General features: G+C 43.4%; 1 protein-coding gene across 6 annotated transcripts in view; it reads left to right on the top strand.

Moving 5' to 3' along the window:
• The window catches only part of MGAT4D (MGAT4 family member D), a 126,245-nt gene that overhangs the window by 21,293 nt on the left and 86,550 nt on the right, over positions 1-18,402 (top strand). For 3 of the 6 annotated variants that reach the window (XM_075127695.1, XM_075127693.1, XM_075127696.1), the window contains exons 2-3: positions 3,403-3,476; positions 5,219-6,438. The exons of 1 other annotated variant lie outside the window; for it this stretch is intronic. In XM_075127695.1, the coding sequence (XP_074983796.1) occupies positions 5,862-6,438 (577 nt within the window). In that variant the 5' untranslated portion in view covers positions 3,403-3,476; positions 5,219-5,861. Of the gene's footprint in view, positions 1-3,402; positions 3,477-5,218; positions 6,439-9,476; positions 10,709-11,722; positions 11,890-18,402 lie in introns of those variants that run through there. 2 more of the 6 variants (XM_075127698.1, XM_075127694.1) reach the window with 2 other exon arrangements.

Raw genomic sequence — 18,402 nt, 5'->3', positions numbered from 1 at the left:
CTTGTATGGCCGTATTCCCCAAAGGGGTCTGTGGTACTTACCATCCACCGCCACAAACATCTGTTATTTTTCAGGTTAGTTACTCTGAAGTTACATTTTCCTATAGACTCCATTATGCTCTCATTGTATGTTATCCAATTGGGATTGCTCTTTGTAATGGATGCGTTTGAGTACAATTCACAGTGAGGAATCCACTATCAGCTGAAATCGCACATGGCATTTTCCTGTTACCATTGTGGAATGCATAGCGTTTGGTATTATCCCTTGTGGCTTTCCTGTCCCAACAGCCTGAACCTTATTGGCTCTTGGACTCAAATGTTATCATCGCTATCTGATGAGCCATCCATCTCTTGGACTGAATCTTTCTGAGAGCTGCTTCTGCTCTTGCGCACACTGCTAAAATGATTCAACTTGCCACAATCCTTGCAATGCTGTCCATGTATAGGGCACTTCTTTAACTGGTCATGCTGTCTCCCACAGTAAATGTATTTCATTCTGTGTATGGAATCCTGGCCACCTGCTCTTCAATTGTCTCACTGCATATACTTCTGGGGGTGTTGTGCCAGCTAGGGCTTTCATCCTTTCTCTCAAGGCTTCTGCTGCAGACCTCACATTTAAGCATCTGTCATATGAAATTGCCTTCGTGGAGCAGTCACTCATACAGGTGGTGATCCGAACTGCCACAGACTAACCTGTACTGAATTAGAATGAAAGTATAGCTGGTCATAAATTGAGAGATGGGGTAGTTTCCATGGAAAATCCAGTTTTTGGACAAAAACTGAAATACGTTGTCTCTGAAATGTTGCTGCAGTGTCTCATGGGAGTTGTCACTCAGGTGCATTGCACTCCACGTCTCCTCTTTAGGCCAGGCTCCCTGGTCAGACTACACATCTCATGAGACACCACGGTCTCCCTTTTTGCTGCGTGGAGGCAGTGCGCTATGGCTTCCATGTGCCTCTGGTGCATCATGGGAGATGAACTCCAGCTGGGGAGCTTGGCCCATAGAAGAGAATAGGAACAAGAGGCACCTGAACTACAATTCCATGAGGTTACCACGGTGGCATTTCAGAACTGAAATGTTTTGGTTTTCAGTCCTCATTTCTTTGACAGTCAATTTCCCATGGAAAGCAGAAACGTTAATTGAAAATTTCAGTTAATCAGAACCCCAGCTTTCCATTGAAAAATAGTTTTCATAGACAACTTTCAACCACCACTTTTATATCAACAGTTTTTCAAATGGATACCAGTAGGAAATAGAATTTAAGAAGTGTTTAACATGGGAAGGAGGTTTATGAGAATGACTAATAATCTTTTCCTATGAAATTACATATTTTTTCAGTAGATATCCCAGTCACATTGTAAAATATGGAGTAGAATGACTTGCTGCTAATTACTCTGCATTCTGATTCCCTGGTGATGTTTTTGATTTGTATACTTTATTTTCTTGATCCTGACTTTCCTCCTGGTTTCTTAAACTCTTCTTTTCTCATTCTGCTCTGCCTCCAGTTTCCTGGTCAGATCCTCAGCAGTGTAAACTGGCATAGCTATATTGACTTCAGTGGAGCTGCGGTAATATACCTCAGGTGAAGATTTGGTCCTCCCTGTCTAGCACTTCCTGCAGCAGACTTTGTGGTTCAGTGATATACATTTTCTTCTAATCTCCTTTATCCAAAAACAATAATTCCCCACTTCCTCTTCGAAAACTTTAGGGTGCCCAACATCCCCCACACACTCTCATTCTCTCCCCTCCTGTCTTCTTACTGCAAACATGAGTGGCAGAAGGAAAGTGCTGATACCACTTTCAAGAAGTTTAGTGATCCCTGTCTGATTGGCAATGAGCCGGTGAAAGAACTGACAAATCCATGAGTCTCACAAATAATTTATGATAACTGAGAAGTTCTATATATGGGACATTAACAAAATGCAATACTTGTTTTATTATTTCTTTGCTTCTTATGAAGATAGATCTGCTGCAAATATAATCTTGAACTAATGTTATGTGAGAAATTATGTGAAAATGGCAAAGGTGATTGGTGAGTAAAACAGAAGTCAGACGTTCAGGAACCATTAGCCAGGGTGATATCCTGTAACCAAAGCCAGATTATAAGCATATTTAATAAAAAAAAAATTCCAAGACAGAGCATAAATCCGATTGCTATTGAGAGAATTAAATACATTGAGTTTAAATCTTAAATTACAATCTACATTAACATCTGTTAACTTTTTAAAAGATTTCCATGAACTTTCATGTACTTTTTTTTTTTGAGCTAATATCCAAGTATAGATGACAGCTGCATAATTTAATAAATAAGGCAAAGATTTTGTCTTGGATATTTTTAGGAAAAGTCATAGACAGGTCACAGGCAATAATGAAAAATTCACAGAAGCCTGTCCCTGACTTTTTCTAAAATATGCATGACAAAATGGGGAGTCTAAGCACCTGTGGGTAGGCGGGGAGCTCCAAGGGCTCCCTCCACTGGCAGCTCCAAGCTGCGAGGGTCCCCCCTGCTGCCCGGGGTGGCCAGGAGCTCTGGGAGTCCCCTTTGGTGGCCAGGAGCTGTGGGGGGCAGGCAGCGGGGGTACTCCACAGCTCCCTGTCTCTGCAGGTGGCAGGGGACTCTGCAGCGCTCAGCTGGCACTGGCTGAAGTCACAGAGGTCTTTGGAAGTCACAGATTCTGTGACTTCCGTGACCTCTGTGACTAAATTGCAACCTTATTAATAAATACTATTGTTTCTTAATCTCAGTAACTGTTTGTTCAAAAGAGAAAAGGCCACACTATATTTCAGATACAAAGGGCCAGATCCCGAGTTAGTGTAAATTACTTTAGCAGCATTGATTTTAATGGGGATCTGACGAATATAATGTAATTCCTGAAAAATAAACCCTTGCACATTTCCCAGGTGGCTAATTTGGTTCCTAGTCCTGCAAATGGACACATGAATAGTCCCATTCAGACTTTACAGAGTTACAAATTATTATTCTAAGTTGTGTTTTTATCTGAAGAAATTATTTTTTCTTGTTTATAGGTTTTTCTTTGGCATACATTGCTACAGTGTTGGACAAGTCATTGGGTGCAATGCAGGGGTAATTGGGTGAAATTCTATGACCTGTGTTATATAGGAGGTCAGACTAGATGACCTAATGGTCCCTTCTGGCTTTAAATGAATCTATTAAATGTCTCAAACATTGGTTCTATCCTCATAACATCTCTGCGAGGCAGGGAGATGATCCCCATCTTACAGATAACACTGTGATTTGGACAAGAATCCAGATCCCCTGAGTCCAGATCCAGAGCCTCAGCTGTAAAATCATTCATATGTGGGATGAGAAAATTATACTGCATTTTTTATCACTTTCTGTATGGACTGAAGGCTGTTTGTCTGCTTTGCATTGACATTAGATCCTATGGTAGTTTTCATAAGAAGAGGGCTTTTTCACCAGCGTCCCTGGCTAAAACTTTCCTTTCCTCCTCTGGTAAGTAGCATGCAGTGTGCTTGTTGCTGTTTTCCACCACAGGAATTGCTGCATTTCAGTGTTGTAATATGTATTCATTAGTGAAGTACTTGGGGATCCTTCAAAATGAAAGATACTATCAGTGTAAAATATTGTTCTTTGGAATAAGAACTGACCCAAAATTATTTTTTTGATCTTCAGAGTGGTTCACCAAGTCCTAATATATACACATACACACTTTCTTCCCTACTGATTAACTGACTATTTTAATTTTTGCTTGTCTACACTACAAAGTTAAGTTGACTTAATGTAAGTTGACATCCAGCTGCCGAAGTAATTAAGTTGGTCATGCGTGTCCACACCATGCTCATTTTGTCGGTGGAGTGCATCCTCAGTAGCAGCGCTTGCATCAGTGCACAGAGCAGTGTGTTAGGGGGCTTATTCCTTCACCCACTTACTTCCCTGGTCCTTCTCGCATGAACAGAGAGCAACAATACCCAAAGTCCAAAGGTGCAAACAATTCGATGTTTACTGGGGTGAACTTCCAGCAAACATGATTCCAGTTTCCTTCCTTAGTATCCTCCTTCCCAGCTCTGACACCACAGAGCCTTACACCTGTGTCCCTGTTCCCCTTCCTACCCTTAGCCAAACATGATTCCAACTTCCTTACTCCCATTCCCTGTTCCCATTTCCCCCTTTAGCAAAACATGATTCCAATTTCCCCACTCCCATTCCCTGTTCCCATCTCCCTCCCCAACCCACTCTCCCACCCACACCCCACTCACTTCCTCATTGACTACAGATTATATAGTAAAACTTGAGTTCTGCTTAGCTATACCTTAACCAATCATTTTCCTGAAATTTAACTAACCAATCCTAACATATTGTAACATGATTATGTAACCAATTATATCCCACCACCTTAATTAGTTTACACCCAGCAAAATTAATTATACAGCAGACAGGAACAATCACAGAACCAGAGAGATTATACAGACAAACAATAGCAAAGTGGGAACTATAATGACAAAACAATACAGAAGTGAGGATTTCACATCCCAGCTATTGATAAGTGAGTTCTTGCCAGACAGGATGCTATCAAACTAAGTTTCCTTTTACATTTTCTAGGCACTTCCCTTTCTCTGGAGGTGATAGGAATACAATCCTGTCCTGATAGTGCCTAACAGCCCAATAGCACCTTATTTCAGTGTGATTAGTTTGGAATGTGAGGATGTGACTGTTCACTTCCTAGCTTATGGCTGCCTCTGCTGCTTAGCCAAAGGCCTTAGCCTAAGAACAGGGCCTCAGACTGTCACAGTAAGAGAAGGCCCTTACGCCAGCAGACAGTGATTTTGATTCTCTCTTTTATACCTCTAGAACTACCCAAGTAATAAGAATACACCTAAATTCTTAAAGTACAGGCCTTTGCAGACTGGCCTGAATATCTTTATCCTAACACAGTGCACCATGGGTACCTATCCCACAGTGAAACTAGCTGCAGGAGGTTTTGGGAAGGGCTTGCAATGCCTCCTGGGACCAAAACATTGTTGCAGGGGGGAATGGGAACATGGCTTTGGCCTCCCATGATGCAGTTTCCTCCCTGCCTCCCTCCCCTGATATCAATGGCAAACAACCTATACTTTCTCGCACCTTTTTTTTAAAGCCTGGCTTAGCCGTGCATATGCCATAGCCTGAGAAGCAGGGAACCTGCTCAGCTGTGCACTCTTGTGAGCATTACAAACGCCTTGTGCCTTATCCTGCAGTATTTCCAGAGTCGAGACAGGAGCCGCCACATGGAACATTGTGATGTCATGCAAGCAGTCCTGCTGCAAGCCATAGAACAAAACAATTTCCAGTTGCTGCTGACAGTGGTGAAGCACAGTTTCTGGTCCCTGGAAACAGGCACTGACTGGTGGGATCACATCGTTATGCAGCTATAGGATGATGAGCAGTAGCTGCAGAACTTTTGAATGCAGAAGGCCACTTCCCAGGAACTTTGTGCAGAGCTTTTCCCCAGCCCTGAAGCACAGCAACACTAAAACAAGACCTGCTCTGACAGTGGAGAAATGAGTGACAATTGCTCTGTTGAAACTTGTAATGCCAGACTGCTACTGATTGGTGGGGAATCAATTCGGAATTGGAAAATCCACTGTGGGAGCTGTTGTGCTCCAAGTGTGCAGGGCCATTAATTGACTTCTGCTAAGAAGGGTAGTTACTCTGGGAAACGTGCAGGACATAGTGGATGGTTTTGCTGCCATGCGGATTCCTTACGGCAGTGGGGCAATAGATGGCATGCACATTCCTATCTTGGCACCAGACCACCTTGCCAAAGAGTACATAAACCAAGGGATACATTGCAATGGTATTGCAAGTGCTGGTGGATCCCAGGGGGCATAGAGTGACCATATGTCTGCTTTTGGCTGGGACAGTCCCTTTTTTAAGCCCTGTCCCAGCTGCACTGACTTTTTTGGCAAAAGTAGGCATTGTCCCATTTGCTCTTGCCAACTTGATCAGGGACACATGCCTATTTTTGCCAAAAAAGTGGGGTGCGGTGACATCCAAGGAACATGCAGGGGGAAAGCGGAGAGGCCAGCCCCATGCAGAGGGGGAGGTAGGGAGGAGGGAGGGAGGCCGGGTTCCAGTGCACGGAGACCAGCAGGGTTCGAGCAACCAGCGACAGCCTCGGAAATAAGGTCACTCTACACCAACATCAACATGGGATTGTCAGGAAAGGTGCATGATGAACACATCTTTAGGAACACAGGTCTGTTCAGAAAGCTGCAATCAGGGACTTTCTTTACAGATGATAAAATAACCATTGATGATGCTGAAATGCCAAGAGTGATCCAGGAAAACCCAGCCTACTGCTTGCTGCCATGGCTCACGAAGCTGTACACCGGCCACCTGGACAGCAGTAAGGAGTGGTTCAACATTAGGCTGAGCAAGTGCAGAATGGTGGTGGAATGTCTTTGGCTTTTAAAGGGTAACTGGTGCAGTTTGTTTACAAGGTTAGACCTCAATGAAAGCAATACACCCATTGTTATTGCTGCATGCTGTGTGTTCCATAATATCTGTGAGGCAAAAGGAGAAAAGTTTCCGCTGGGGGGACTTGGAGGCAGATAGGCTGGCAGCTAATTTTGAGCAGCCAAATACCAGGACAATAAGAATAGCTGAGTGAGGAGATCTCTGTCTCTGGGAGGCTCTGAAAACCAGTTTCAGTAATGAGCCACAGTAGTATGTGCTGCTTATCTGTGTTGTGCCTGCCCATACCAGCTGTCCTGGAGACGGTCGTTATCTTGCTGAACATGTCATCACGTGTCCTATTTTCTGCCTTCTAATCTGCGAAAGCCTCTTCGCCGCTGAAGGCCAAGCTTTCCACTGTAAGGCATGCAAAGCAGAAGGCAACCATTGTTAGTGCATACCCTGGGTCTAGTGCAAGGTTGCTATTTCAATAACATTCCCCTTATTACACCCAAGTGCAAGCCAGAACATAATCTGAATCCCTAGCTATTCAATAAACCAATTTACTGTTCCAGCCATGGTGAGTATGGCCCCATGACATGAGAGACAGGCCTTGTCCTGCAACCTGTGGCAAACCTTTGTCAGGAGCACAGGTGGGCAGGTGGACAATGCCTCCTCCCCCTAGAAACATGCACATTGCTTTGAGACCAGGGACCTGCGTTAAACCTCCCAAATTGATGTCTTACTGGCAGTTTCAGGAGTGGGGGGTTTGCAGCAACAAGAGAACACAGGAAGCTCTCTCTGCCCCATTCCCTTAATGCTGCTGGTAGTAGTTGCCCTTGACTTGCAGAATCTGAGGATGTCAAGGTTCCTTCTCACTCTGAACTCTAGGGTACAGATATGGGGACATGCATGAAAACCTCCTAAGTTTACTTTTACCAGCTTAGGTTAAAACTTCCCCGAGGTACAAACTATTTTACCCTTTGCCCTTGGACTTCCACTGCCACCACCAAACTTTATCTGGGTTCCTGAGAAAACGTTGTTTGGAAACGTCTTTCCCCCCAAAATCCTCCCAACCCTTGCACCCCACTTCCTGGGGAAGGTTTGGTAAAAATCCTCACCAATTTGCATAGGTGACCGAAGACCCAAACCCTTGGATCTGAGAACAATGAAAAAGCATTCAGTTTTCTTACAAGAAGACTTTTAATAGAAGTAAAAAAGAATCACCTCTGTAAAATCAGGATGGTAAATACCTTACAGGATAATTAGATTCAAAACACAGAGAATCCCTCTAGGCAAAACCTTAAGTTACAAAAAAGACACACAGACAGGAATAGTCATTCTATTCAGCACAGCTATTTTCTCAGCCATTTAAAGAAATCATAATCTAACGCATACCTATCTAGATTACTTACTAAGTTCTAAGAGTCCATTCCTGTTCTGTCCCCGGCAAAAGCATCACACAGACAGACACAGACCCTCTGTTTTTCTCCCTCCTCCCAGCTTTTGAAAGTATCTTGTCTCCTCATTGGTCATTTTGGTCAGGTGCCAGCGAGGTTACCTTTAGCTTCTTAACCCTTTACAGGTGAAATGATTTTTCCTCTGGCCAGGAGGGATTTTAAAGGTGATTACCCTTCCCTTTATATTCATGACAGAGGTCAACACAGATCCCTGCCAACCAAATCACTGGCATGTAAGGGAAAGCACAGTTGAGGGACCCTGAAGTCACCATGGGTGATGGATCACATGTGCCATTGTTTGCAGTCCTAGCACTTGTAATGAAAACTTCCCCTTTTTTCCCCTAGGTGACCCTATGTAATATCAGTTTCCTGGGGGTAACAGGTGGCAAGGGAGCAGATGCTGCAAGCATCTGGGTACAGACCTGGTCCTTTATGCTGCTATGCTGTGCACCGCAATGATGGCAGAAGAGTTAATACTGGAGTGGCATAGGAAAGTGTCCTACCCAGTGATGAGCTGCCAAAATCTTAACAACCGGTTTCCTATAAAAAGTTCTGATTTCAGGGATGTGCCACAGTATGTATTTTTGTACCAAAAAGTATGACCTGTCCAGGAAAACATGGACGTATGTTAACCCTGCCTAAAGTTCTTTTTTAAAAAGATGGGCCTGAACTAGAAATGAGTTCCGTTTCACATGTGTGGGTCCCCGCCGCTCCCCAGCGGTGTGCTAGGGTGACCAGATGTCCCGATTTTGGGGTCTTTTTCTTATATAGGCTCCTATTACGCCCACCCCCGTCCTGGTTTTTCACACTTGCTGTCTGGTCACCCTAGGGTGTGCGTATGTGTGGGTCCCAGCTGCTCCCTGCCCCCCTCATTGAAGAAGGTGTGCAGGCTTACTGCCCTGGGAACTGCAGGGCACCAGTGGACGTGGAGCCAGCTGCAGACAGGGGCGTGGGGCAGGGCTGGCTGCAGGCAGGGCAGGGGGTGCGGAGCTGGCTGGAGGCAGGAGGATGCAGGGTTGGCTGGAGGCAAGGGGGTGTGGGGCTGGCAGGAGGCAGGGCAGGGGCTGACTGGAGGTAGGGGCTGGCTGCAGGCAGGGCAGGAGAGTGCGGGGCTGGCTGGAGACAGGGGGTGTGGAGCTGGCTGCCTTCGGGCATGGCTGCAGGGGGGTGCAGCAGGGGTTGGCTGGAGACAGGGCAGGAGGTGCAGCAGGGGCTGGCTGCAGGCAGGGCAGGGGTGCGTGCGGCAGGGGCTGGCTGGAGACAGGGCAGGGGGTGCGTGCGGCAGGGGCTGGCTGGAGACAGGGCAGGGGGTGTGTGCGGCGGGGCTGGCTGGAGACAGGGCAGGAGGTGCAGGGCTGGTGCGGGCAGGGCAGAGGGTGCGGCAGGGGCTGGTGTGGGCAAGGGGTGCGGGGGTGGCTGGAGACAGGGGCTAGCTGCGGGCAGGGTGGTGGGTACTCACGAGGAGAGCGGCTCGGAGCAGCCCGAGCAGCAGGACACAGCCCAGGCCCAGCAGAGCAGCTGGGGACCCACCAGGCAGCAGCGGGAGCCCCAGGACCAGTAATTGGGGGAGCAGCAGCAGCAACAGGGCTCGTGCCCAGGGCCAGGCAGCAGCCCACATGGCTCCCGCAGCACAGCGCCCCCAGCGACTGGAGGAGGAATTACATCACTTTCCAGCTGGAGCCCATCAAATCCTCAGCGCCCACGACAGGGAAGCAGGTTAACAACTGGTTCTAAAACTGTTTCAAAATTTAACAACCGGTTCATACGAACCGGCTCCAGCTCACCACTGGCCCTACCATAGCGGATGAAATAAGACAGCCCCCAAAAACCTTCTGCAAAGGATTGCAGAGTACCTCCATGAACGTTTCCTAGAGATCTCCATGGAAGATTCCCTGGCCATTCTTGTGCACCTAAAGAGTCTTTTCCAGAGAGAACCCGCTATATAGCTGGAGTGGCCACTTGGATATAGATAACCAAGGCACTTCTCTTTTTATTAAGATTAAACATAAAATATAAGAGCATGTAACCCTTACAATTTTATTGGAATTAGGTACTCACCAGAGGTGCCTTGCCCAGCATCTTACTAGGCCACTATGCTGTCCTGCAACCGGCTGGGCTCTGGGGTTAAAAACAGCTCCTGACTCTCAGGGAGAATGGATCCTCTGCTCGCCTGTCTCCCGTTCTCCTCCTCCTCCAGAATGTCCTCCTCGTTGTTGCCTGAGCTGGCCTAGGACTCAGATTCCTGAGAGGTGTCCATGATGTGTTTTGGGGTAGTGGGGGGTGGGTGCCGAGAATCGCATGTAGCTCATTGTAAAAGCAGCATGTCTGTGGTGCGGAGCCTTTGTCTTCTGGTATGCCTGCTGCAGTTCTTTGATTTTCACTGGGCACTGCTTCGTGTCCCTGGTGTAGCCCTTCTCCCCCACACCCTGCATGATCTTTTCATAGATGTCTAAATTTCTACAGCTGGATCGCAGCTGTGCCTGTATGGACTCTTCTCCCCACAGACCAATAAGATTCACCACCTCCTGTGTACTCCAGGCTGGAGCACATTTGGGACATTGAGTCACCAAGATCAGCTGTGCTGGAGAGCTCTCCATGCTGACCAAACAAGAAATGGGACTTCAAAAGTTCCTGGGGCTTTAACAGGGGAGGGGCTGTTTCCCGTATACCTGGCTGCTGTACAGTGGAGTTGAAAATGATTTCCAGAGCAGTCACAGCAGAACATTGTGGAACACCTCCTGGAGGCCAATTCAGTCGACTTAGACAACACTGCATCTACACTGCCTCTGTCGACTCATCAACATTGAGTTAAGCGCTATGCCTCTAGCCAAGGTGGGTTAATTAAGTTAATATTACAGGTGAGTTAGGTCGGAGGAAGGGACCTGGTAGTGTAGACACATACGTTATTAGGTCAACATAAGAATTCTGTAATAAGAGATTTTTCACCTTCATATTTTTAATACTCAAAAATTGTTGATGAGGTAAATTCTGGCAGAAAACAAACATAGAAAAGAGATGGTGATAGGCCCAAAAGCAAATGTTAAAGATAATTATGAACACTGGAGAATGGGGGTACAATGGAAACTGTGTTGCGATTTTAACTAAAGTCTACATCAACACTTCAAAATTTGTAGCTGCTCTCCAGTAATAATGTGAGCACGTGTATAGACAGGGTTCATATGTTTTTAGCTCCATGTCAATAAAACCTGCCCTGAGCCCCCTATATTAGTGCTTACACTCTTGTTATACCTGATGTACCATTTTGTTGTTTAGACAAAGCTTTAACGGACATGGTGTTCTCCAGGAAGTTACTGGAACTCCCCTTATTTTTCTGACTGATCCCAAGGATTGCAGTGTGTCCTGAAAATGAACAAATGTATCGACTTTCCCAGGCTTTTGTGGAGGAGTAGTTAAGATGTGTGTGAGTGGGTTGAAAGGGAAGATTCTTTTTCCCTTGGTGTGATGGGTAAATTGCGAAGAATATCTTGTATAGGAGTTAAATTTGAAACTTTTTGTAGGGATTTTACATCATATTAGGGAACCAGGAGACTGTAATAGCTATAGTCTAAGAATTAAAATAAATACATCAAATTAAATTAAATTGGAGTGGGCACTAGCAGCACCTACTATAATAATAATTAATATCTTAAAACATCTTAACATGTTTAACAGTATAATCTATTCTAAATGGTCAAACACCAGTTTTTTGAGTCCTACAAGTATTTGATGAGTTTTAGATCTTTGCATTTCAATGTTATACATAGGTGTTATAAAGGTTTGCGCTCAGTAAAAAGCAAGAGATAATAACAGTTGCTGCTTTTATTGATGTGCATTTGTGTTCTCTAGTGAGTCACATATGAGAATACAGTTCTTGGAAAAGCCACAGTAATGAGTACCACAGCGTTGAAGCAATCACAGAGCAATTTCATTTTGAATATGGTTATGAATTAGCCTGGTAATGATCTACCAGGAATCAACATTTATTCTGCCATAGTACTTCAACTTAGTGGCCTGTAAGTATTTTTTGGTCTTCTCTTGTTAAGAGGCTTATTAAATTAACAGTTTCAGGCCCATGCTTTGACCTACCTGAAAGTTATAATTTAAGAGAGCCTACTAATCCTCAGTTTAAACTGAGAGAGAACATTTGACAAGCCCCCTTGATGCTTTTTTTTATATATTAAATGCTCTACATTTTGGTCCACAACTTATTTTCTGAATTCAGCTATTCTGTCTGTGTTTCTGCCAATAATATACAGTCAGCACTGTGTAATCTCTAGAAAAGACTTAAATAGGTATGCTTGGTTTCCCCTGTTGTGTGTGCAATGGCCACTGTGTCTTTGACAATAGCAATATTCACAGAGCCTAATATTTCAGGAATTAAACCTAGTTCTCATGAACATAACACATTTTCCAATGGCTTATTAATATATATAAAATCACCTAGAACCTCTCTCTACAAATTCATTGTCTGCTCAAACAGTAGGGTGATCTATCTGGACTCATATATATTGAAATCAGAAGCAACCTTTCTGGGCCAAATTTCAAAAAATGTTCTACCAAAAGACTTTTATTTGAAATGGTCATTGTGTGGATTTGTATATGTAGATGTGGAGATTGCTACTAGTCCATCAGTGTTATACTTCAGAAGCCTCTTACCTTTACTGCAAAAAGTACAACTAAACTTTGCCAGATGGAATCGCTTATATAGAACCTTAAAACATTTTCTGTGGAAGAATGAAAAACCTAGATTCTACTTTGACTGACTATAAGCTTTGGGAACGGAACTGTCTTATTGTGATATGTTTGTACAGGACCTTTACATTCAACCACGATATAAAATAATAAGTCTCTTAGAGTCTCTTATTTTGAACTGGAAATAACACTGAAAGAAAATCCTTGAGTCGGTGATAGACAAGGACAGTAAAATGTATGTTTCAACTAATAAGATAAGAGGAATATGTTCCTTGAAACCAATATGAGATATTTAGGAGACCTGTGGATTTACAGTCACTGTAATGTATCTAGTCTCAACAGTGGATAGAATTTATTAACCCAGAAATATTATGAACTTTTCCCATACATTTTTAAATTAGGTTTATGTCAGTGGTTAATTAATGGCTGGGTTTGATCTAGCAATGTGAGGCTGTGGGCAGAAAGGGAATAGTTCTGATGTTTAGCATTGAGGTAACATGTGTAACTTGTCAAGATAAAATCTGTATTGTTCATTGTACTGTCAGTAGGTCCTGGATAGAATTGTAGTAGTGCTACCATTCTACTATTGTTTGATGTGAGGTTGCATAAGTGCATAATTTCCAATTTGGAAAGGCTTAGAAATTAAAGTATCAAAGGAAAAATGCTGACACTCTATACGTAAAGTATATGGGTAGTCAACACTGTTTCCTTGATTTCTAAAAAGCTTATACTTACTTAGCCTTTGAATCTCTATTACACATTCTCTGAAACCTGAAAAAATTACTGGTAAACTGCCTTATGCTTCTAAACCTGACGTATGTTAAGGAAGCAAACAACCAAATTTTATGGGCAGTGGATTGTATTCTGGTTTCTGGTTAGGATTCTGATTATGATCCACTTGCAATGTGAAATCAAATCAATTTATAAATCCTTCCCATACCATCATTCTACAAAAAGAAAAGGAGTACTTGTAGCACCTTAGAGACTAACCAATTTATTTGAGCATGAGCTTTCGTGAGCTACAGCTCACTTCATCAGATGTATACCGTGGAAACTGCAGCAGACTTTATATATACACAGAGCATTCTCTGTGTATATATAAAGTCTGCTGCAGTTTCCACGGTATACATCTGATGAAGTGAGCTGTAGCTCACGAAAGCTCATGCTCAAATAAATTGGTTAGTCTCTAAGGTGCTACAAGTACTCCTTTTCTTTTTGCGAATACAGACTAACACGGCTGTTACTCTGAAACCATCATTCTACAGTAATCAACAACTTAATTTTCTGCTTCTAGCTCCATAGAGGACTTTTCGTACTCAACTCTCCAGTACGTATTTCGGAATTGCTACTGAATATGATGTGAATCCATATTACTTGATATACTATAAAACTAACAGTGTTAAACTGCACCTGATACAATGATTAGCTGAGTGTATTGTTATGCCTCAGTCCATCTGGTACTGGATATTAATGTCAATTTTGGTTGTTTAATTAGCTATATTAAATTTATTATATTTCTTGCTAAAAGGTTGTCATCTGGTTGGGAAAGAATTCAGGATTTGAAATATAGCTGGTTTTCTTTTCTTTAAAAGTAGCACTCCTTTCACAGTGAATTATTTTTTAACAGTATCTTTTTGTTTTATAGAGCATAGAAATTGCAAGGTTTTTTTTTTCTTTTTCTTAATGACTCTGCCACAGCAATTTAAGTAACAAACACTATTCCCAGAGCTGCAACAACAGTAGTTAATAATGTTGTTGCATAGAGGCTCAGTCTGTAGTGCTTTCTGCACCCAAATTTCCCATAGCTTTAGGCCTGTTCCTTCACTCCTAGCACACGCAAAACATTCATGGTGGATATGAAAAGGTGTACAGGAGTGTGCCTAAAATTATTTTAGCATTAATTGTTTAATAAAAAAAAATCACACATTTTTTCTTATGTGAATAATTTCACTGAAGTCAATGGGACTACTCAGGTAGGTAAAGTGAAGAATGTGTTTTTGGGATTTGGCATTTTGTGCTAAATCATAGTGTATTGAATGAGTAGTTCTAATGAATGAGGTGAGCAGGATTTGGCCCTGTAACAGGGTCTACTACTTTACAAATATTTTTGAAATTTAATTTTTTAAATAAAAAATATAAAGGGGAGAGAAATTAGGAGAAAAGAATAGAAAAGTGCTAACTAAAGAGCAATATTGATTGACATGTAATGGAAATGTAATCATGGAATTTTCATTTAGAATTTGGACTGAAATAAATTTCAATTTAAATCTTTTGTTCCCACAATGGCACAGTGGAACTTTTCATATTTTGGTTTACTTCAGATTTAATCTTTGAGGGATATGCTTTACTATTAGTGGAAATGTATAGGCAATTGTAGGAGATGACAAGTTTAGTTTTATCCCCAACTGAGGACGTTTAAAACACAGCCTCAAGTACTCCCAAAGAAATCATGTCAATCTTAATCACTATCTTCTATTTTTTCCTTAAGAATAATATATATTATTATTGACTTTTCAAAGCACGAGTCTTGTATTTGTTTTTGTTAGCCCTGTGCCATATTCAAAACCAGCAGTTTAACTACTTTTCTGAGAACATTAGACAAAAAGTAGACTCTCAAGTACTGAGGATACACATGGGCTGATTCTCAGTCAGTTAGGGCAGTTTTGCAATGGTCGCCTAATTCAAAACTGACCTTTAAGCCTGCAGATGGAGAATTGTCCCATGTAAAGGAATCCTCCAGTGTCTCCATCCTCCTAGCATAAGGACAGTGTTTAGGGGAAAGAAGACTATAGATAGGTAGGGCCCTATCAATTCACAGCCATGAAAAACGTGTCCCGGACTGTGAAATCTGGTCTTTTGTATGTTTTTACTCTATACTATACAGATTTCCTGGGGGAAACCAGTGTGTCTCAAATTGCGAGTCCTGACCCAAAAGGGAGTTGCAGGGGGGTCGCAAGGTTATTTTAGGAGGATCATGGTATTGCCACCCTTACTTCTGTGCTGCTGCCTGTAGAGCTGGATGGCCAAAGAGTGGCGGCTGTTAGCCAGGTGCCCAGCTCTGAAGGCAGTGCCCCGCCAGCAGCAGCGCAGAAGTAAGAGTGGCAATACCACACCATGCCACGGGCACCTTACTTCTGCACTGCTGCTGGCAGAGGCTCTGCGTTCAGAGCTGGGCTAGCAGCCACCGCTCTCCACCTGCCCGGGTCTGAAGGCAGGGCTGCTGCCTGCAGCACAGAAGTAAGGGTAGCAGTACCGCAATCCACCTCTGTTCCCCCCTCCCCCCACCAATAACCTTGTGACCACCCTTGTGGGCACCAGGTTTGTATAATTTTTGGTGGTTCCCAGAAAGGGTTCAAGTTCTGCCCCCCACACTGCCTTGTAAGCCAATATATATCCTTACCCCTGTCCCTCCCACCCCCTCAGCTGAGGCCAGGAGCAGGGCCATGGTCTCCAGGAGGGGGGACCCGGACAGGGTTAGGGGACCGAGGCTGGGGCCACAGCTGGGGTTGGGCACAGGGGCTTGGGCAGCAGTCGGGACTCCAGATGTGGTGCCAGAAATGGAGCCCTGGGCAGCAGCTGGGACCCTGGGAGCACGGATGGGACCCCGCATAAAACGTGAGGGTGCTGTAGCACCCCCCGCACCCCTAGTTCCTGCCCTATGAAAATAAGGAAGTGTTATTTATTCCTTCTCATAATATAAGAACAAGGGGCCACCAAATTAAATTAATAGGTAGCAGGTTTAAAACAAACACAAGAAAGTATTTTTTCATGCAATGCACTGTCAACCTCTGGAACTCCTTGCCAGAGGGTGTTGTGAAGGCCAATACTATAACAGGGTTCAAAAGGGAGCTAGATAGATTCATGGAAGATAGGTCCATCAATGGCTATTAGCCAGGATGGGCAGCAATGGGTTCCCTAGCCTCTGTTTGCCAGAAGCTGGGATTGGGTGACAGGGTATGGATCACCTGATGGTAACCTGTCTGTTCATTCATTCAGAGGACAGGATACTGGGCTTGATGGACCTTTGGTCTGACCCAGTATGGCTGCTATTATGTTCTTAAGAGTGCCCTTCAAATTAATGCTCAGTGGACAATTGTGGACCCATGATCCTGAATATTGGTGAATCACGGGCACCACAGGCCCATATAACTCGCTGCCTATGACCACCTGACAACTCCTTGTTGGGTCAGGATCCCTATAACTACAACACTGTGAAATTTCAGATTTAAATAGCTGAAATCATAAAATTTACAATTTAAAAAAATCCTATGACCGTGAATTTGACCAAAATGGACTGTGAATTTGGTAGGGCCCTATAGATAGGTATGCATTGACAATCCTCTGTTCCCTTAAGAGCACCTGAGCGCTTTTGGCAGCTGGTTGAACAGGTCTGAAGCTGTTCTAATCTATGCTGGAAGGCCAGGCTGTCACAGAACCAACATAGGAGATGCAAAAGGCTCTTTTGCACGCACTCCCCATGCTGTCCCAGCTCTTCCTTGGCCCCACTGAAAATCTGGCTCAGAACATTTTATGTAGTATCACTGGGCCAGATTTAGCTCTGTTATATTGGTATAAATGCCAAATAGCTGCACTGACGTCTGAGAAGTAGTCCCATCAGAAACCTGGCATGCTGCTCAGGCACACGGCGTTCTGTCAGACATTAAATACCCAAACTTGGAACCCTTCTAAGCTTATTAAATAATGACACTCCACCCTCTACCCTAATCAAAGACAAGTCTTTCAAGATGGATTCCTATTCTTGGGTCTCAAGATTCATGCCTACAATGGTCAGGTATGCTTTGCTGCACTTGAAAAGCTTAGTGTTTAACTGGCTCTCCATAAGACAATAATCATGTGCCTTAGAGAAACTTAATGGATGCCAATGCCATCAATCATCAGTTTTTTCTCTCACCATGTGACCATGTGGTCAGTATTGCATCATTTTTTTTTCCTGTTGGGAAAGCAAATGATAAAGTCTGGATTAACTATGATTGTACTTAGAAGGTGAAAAGCACTATTGTTGTGTTCCTGTTTTACTTACGCTAACCATAAATGCATACAGAGTGACACAAATTTACCTGAGATCCTCTTTCAAAAAAGTTTTCACTCTAAAGTCTATTAAGCCTTGTGTAGACGAGAGAAATTTACCATGAGCTTGATCCAATAAAGAGCTTGTTTTTGTGTGTAATTTTAAACATGTGAGTAATCAGAGACTATTATGCAGGTATTGAAATGCTTTACTGGTTCAAGGTCTACGCTAGGAGAAGTGTGCCTCCCCTCCCCATTTCTGCTGTCATGAATTGCCAACATGAAGTGCTTCAGATGGTTTACGTGTATCTGGCTTAGATTTGTTTCAGTAGAATTAAATAGTAGTTTAGTCTTAACCATATCAGCCCACTCTATGCTAGTGCCATTTTGGACTGCACTAATTTAATTACTGTCCCATAGTGCTCTGGTGTCTTTTCAAAGCCTCCTAGAACGCACTGCTTCTGGCAGCTGTGCCAGGAACTGTGGGACCAGTATTCAGAGGGCATTGAACAGCACTAGTATCGGACATGCAAAGCTACTATGACAGTTCCAAGCACAAATCAACATGGCTAGTGTGGTTGTATTATTTGTGCTTAATCCAGTTCAATACCAATGGTTTAATTAGGAAGAGTTCAATTTTGGTAGTATAGAAAAGCTTATTAGACATTGCAGAACAATCAAAAATTGAGCAAATGCAAATGGGAGTGAGGAGTATAATCTTCATAGCTGGACTGCTTTGTGGAACATGAACATCATTAAGAGCATTTTGTTTTGTTTTTAATGAGGGCAGTGACTATCATTGTACC

The sequence above is a fragment of the Caretta caretta genome, chromosome 4 (genome assembly GCF_965140235.1).
Source record: "Caretta caretta isolate rCarCar2 chromosome 4, rCarCar1.hap1, whole genome shotgun sequence".
In the NCBI taxonomy this organism is placed as follows: domain Eukaryota; kingdom Metazoa; phylum Chordata; order Testudines; family Cheloniidae; genus Caretta; species Caretta caretta.
This window is presented reverse-complemented; position numbering and strand designations above follow the sequence as displayed.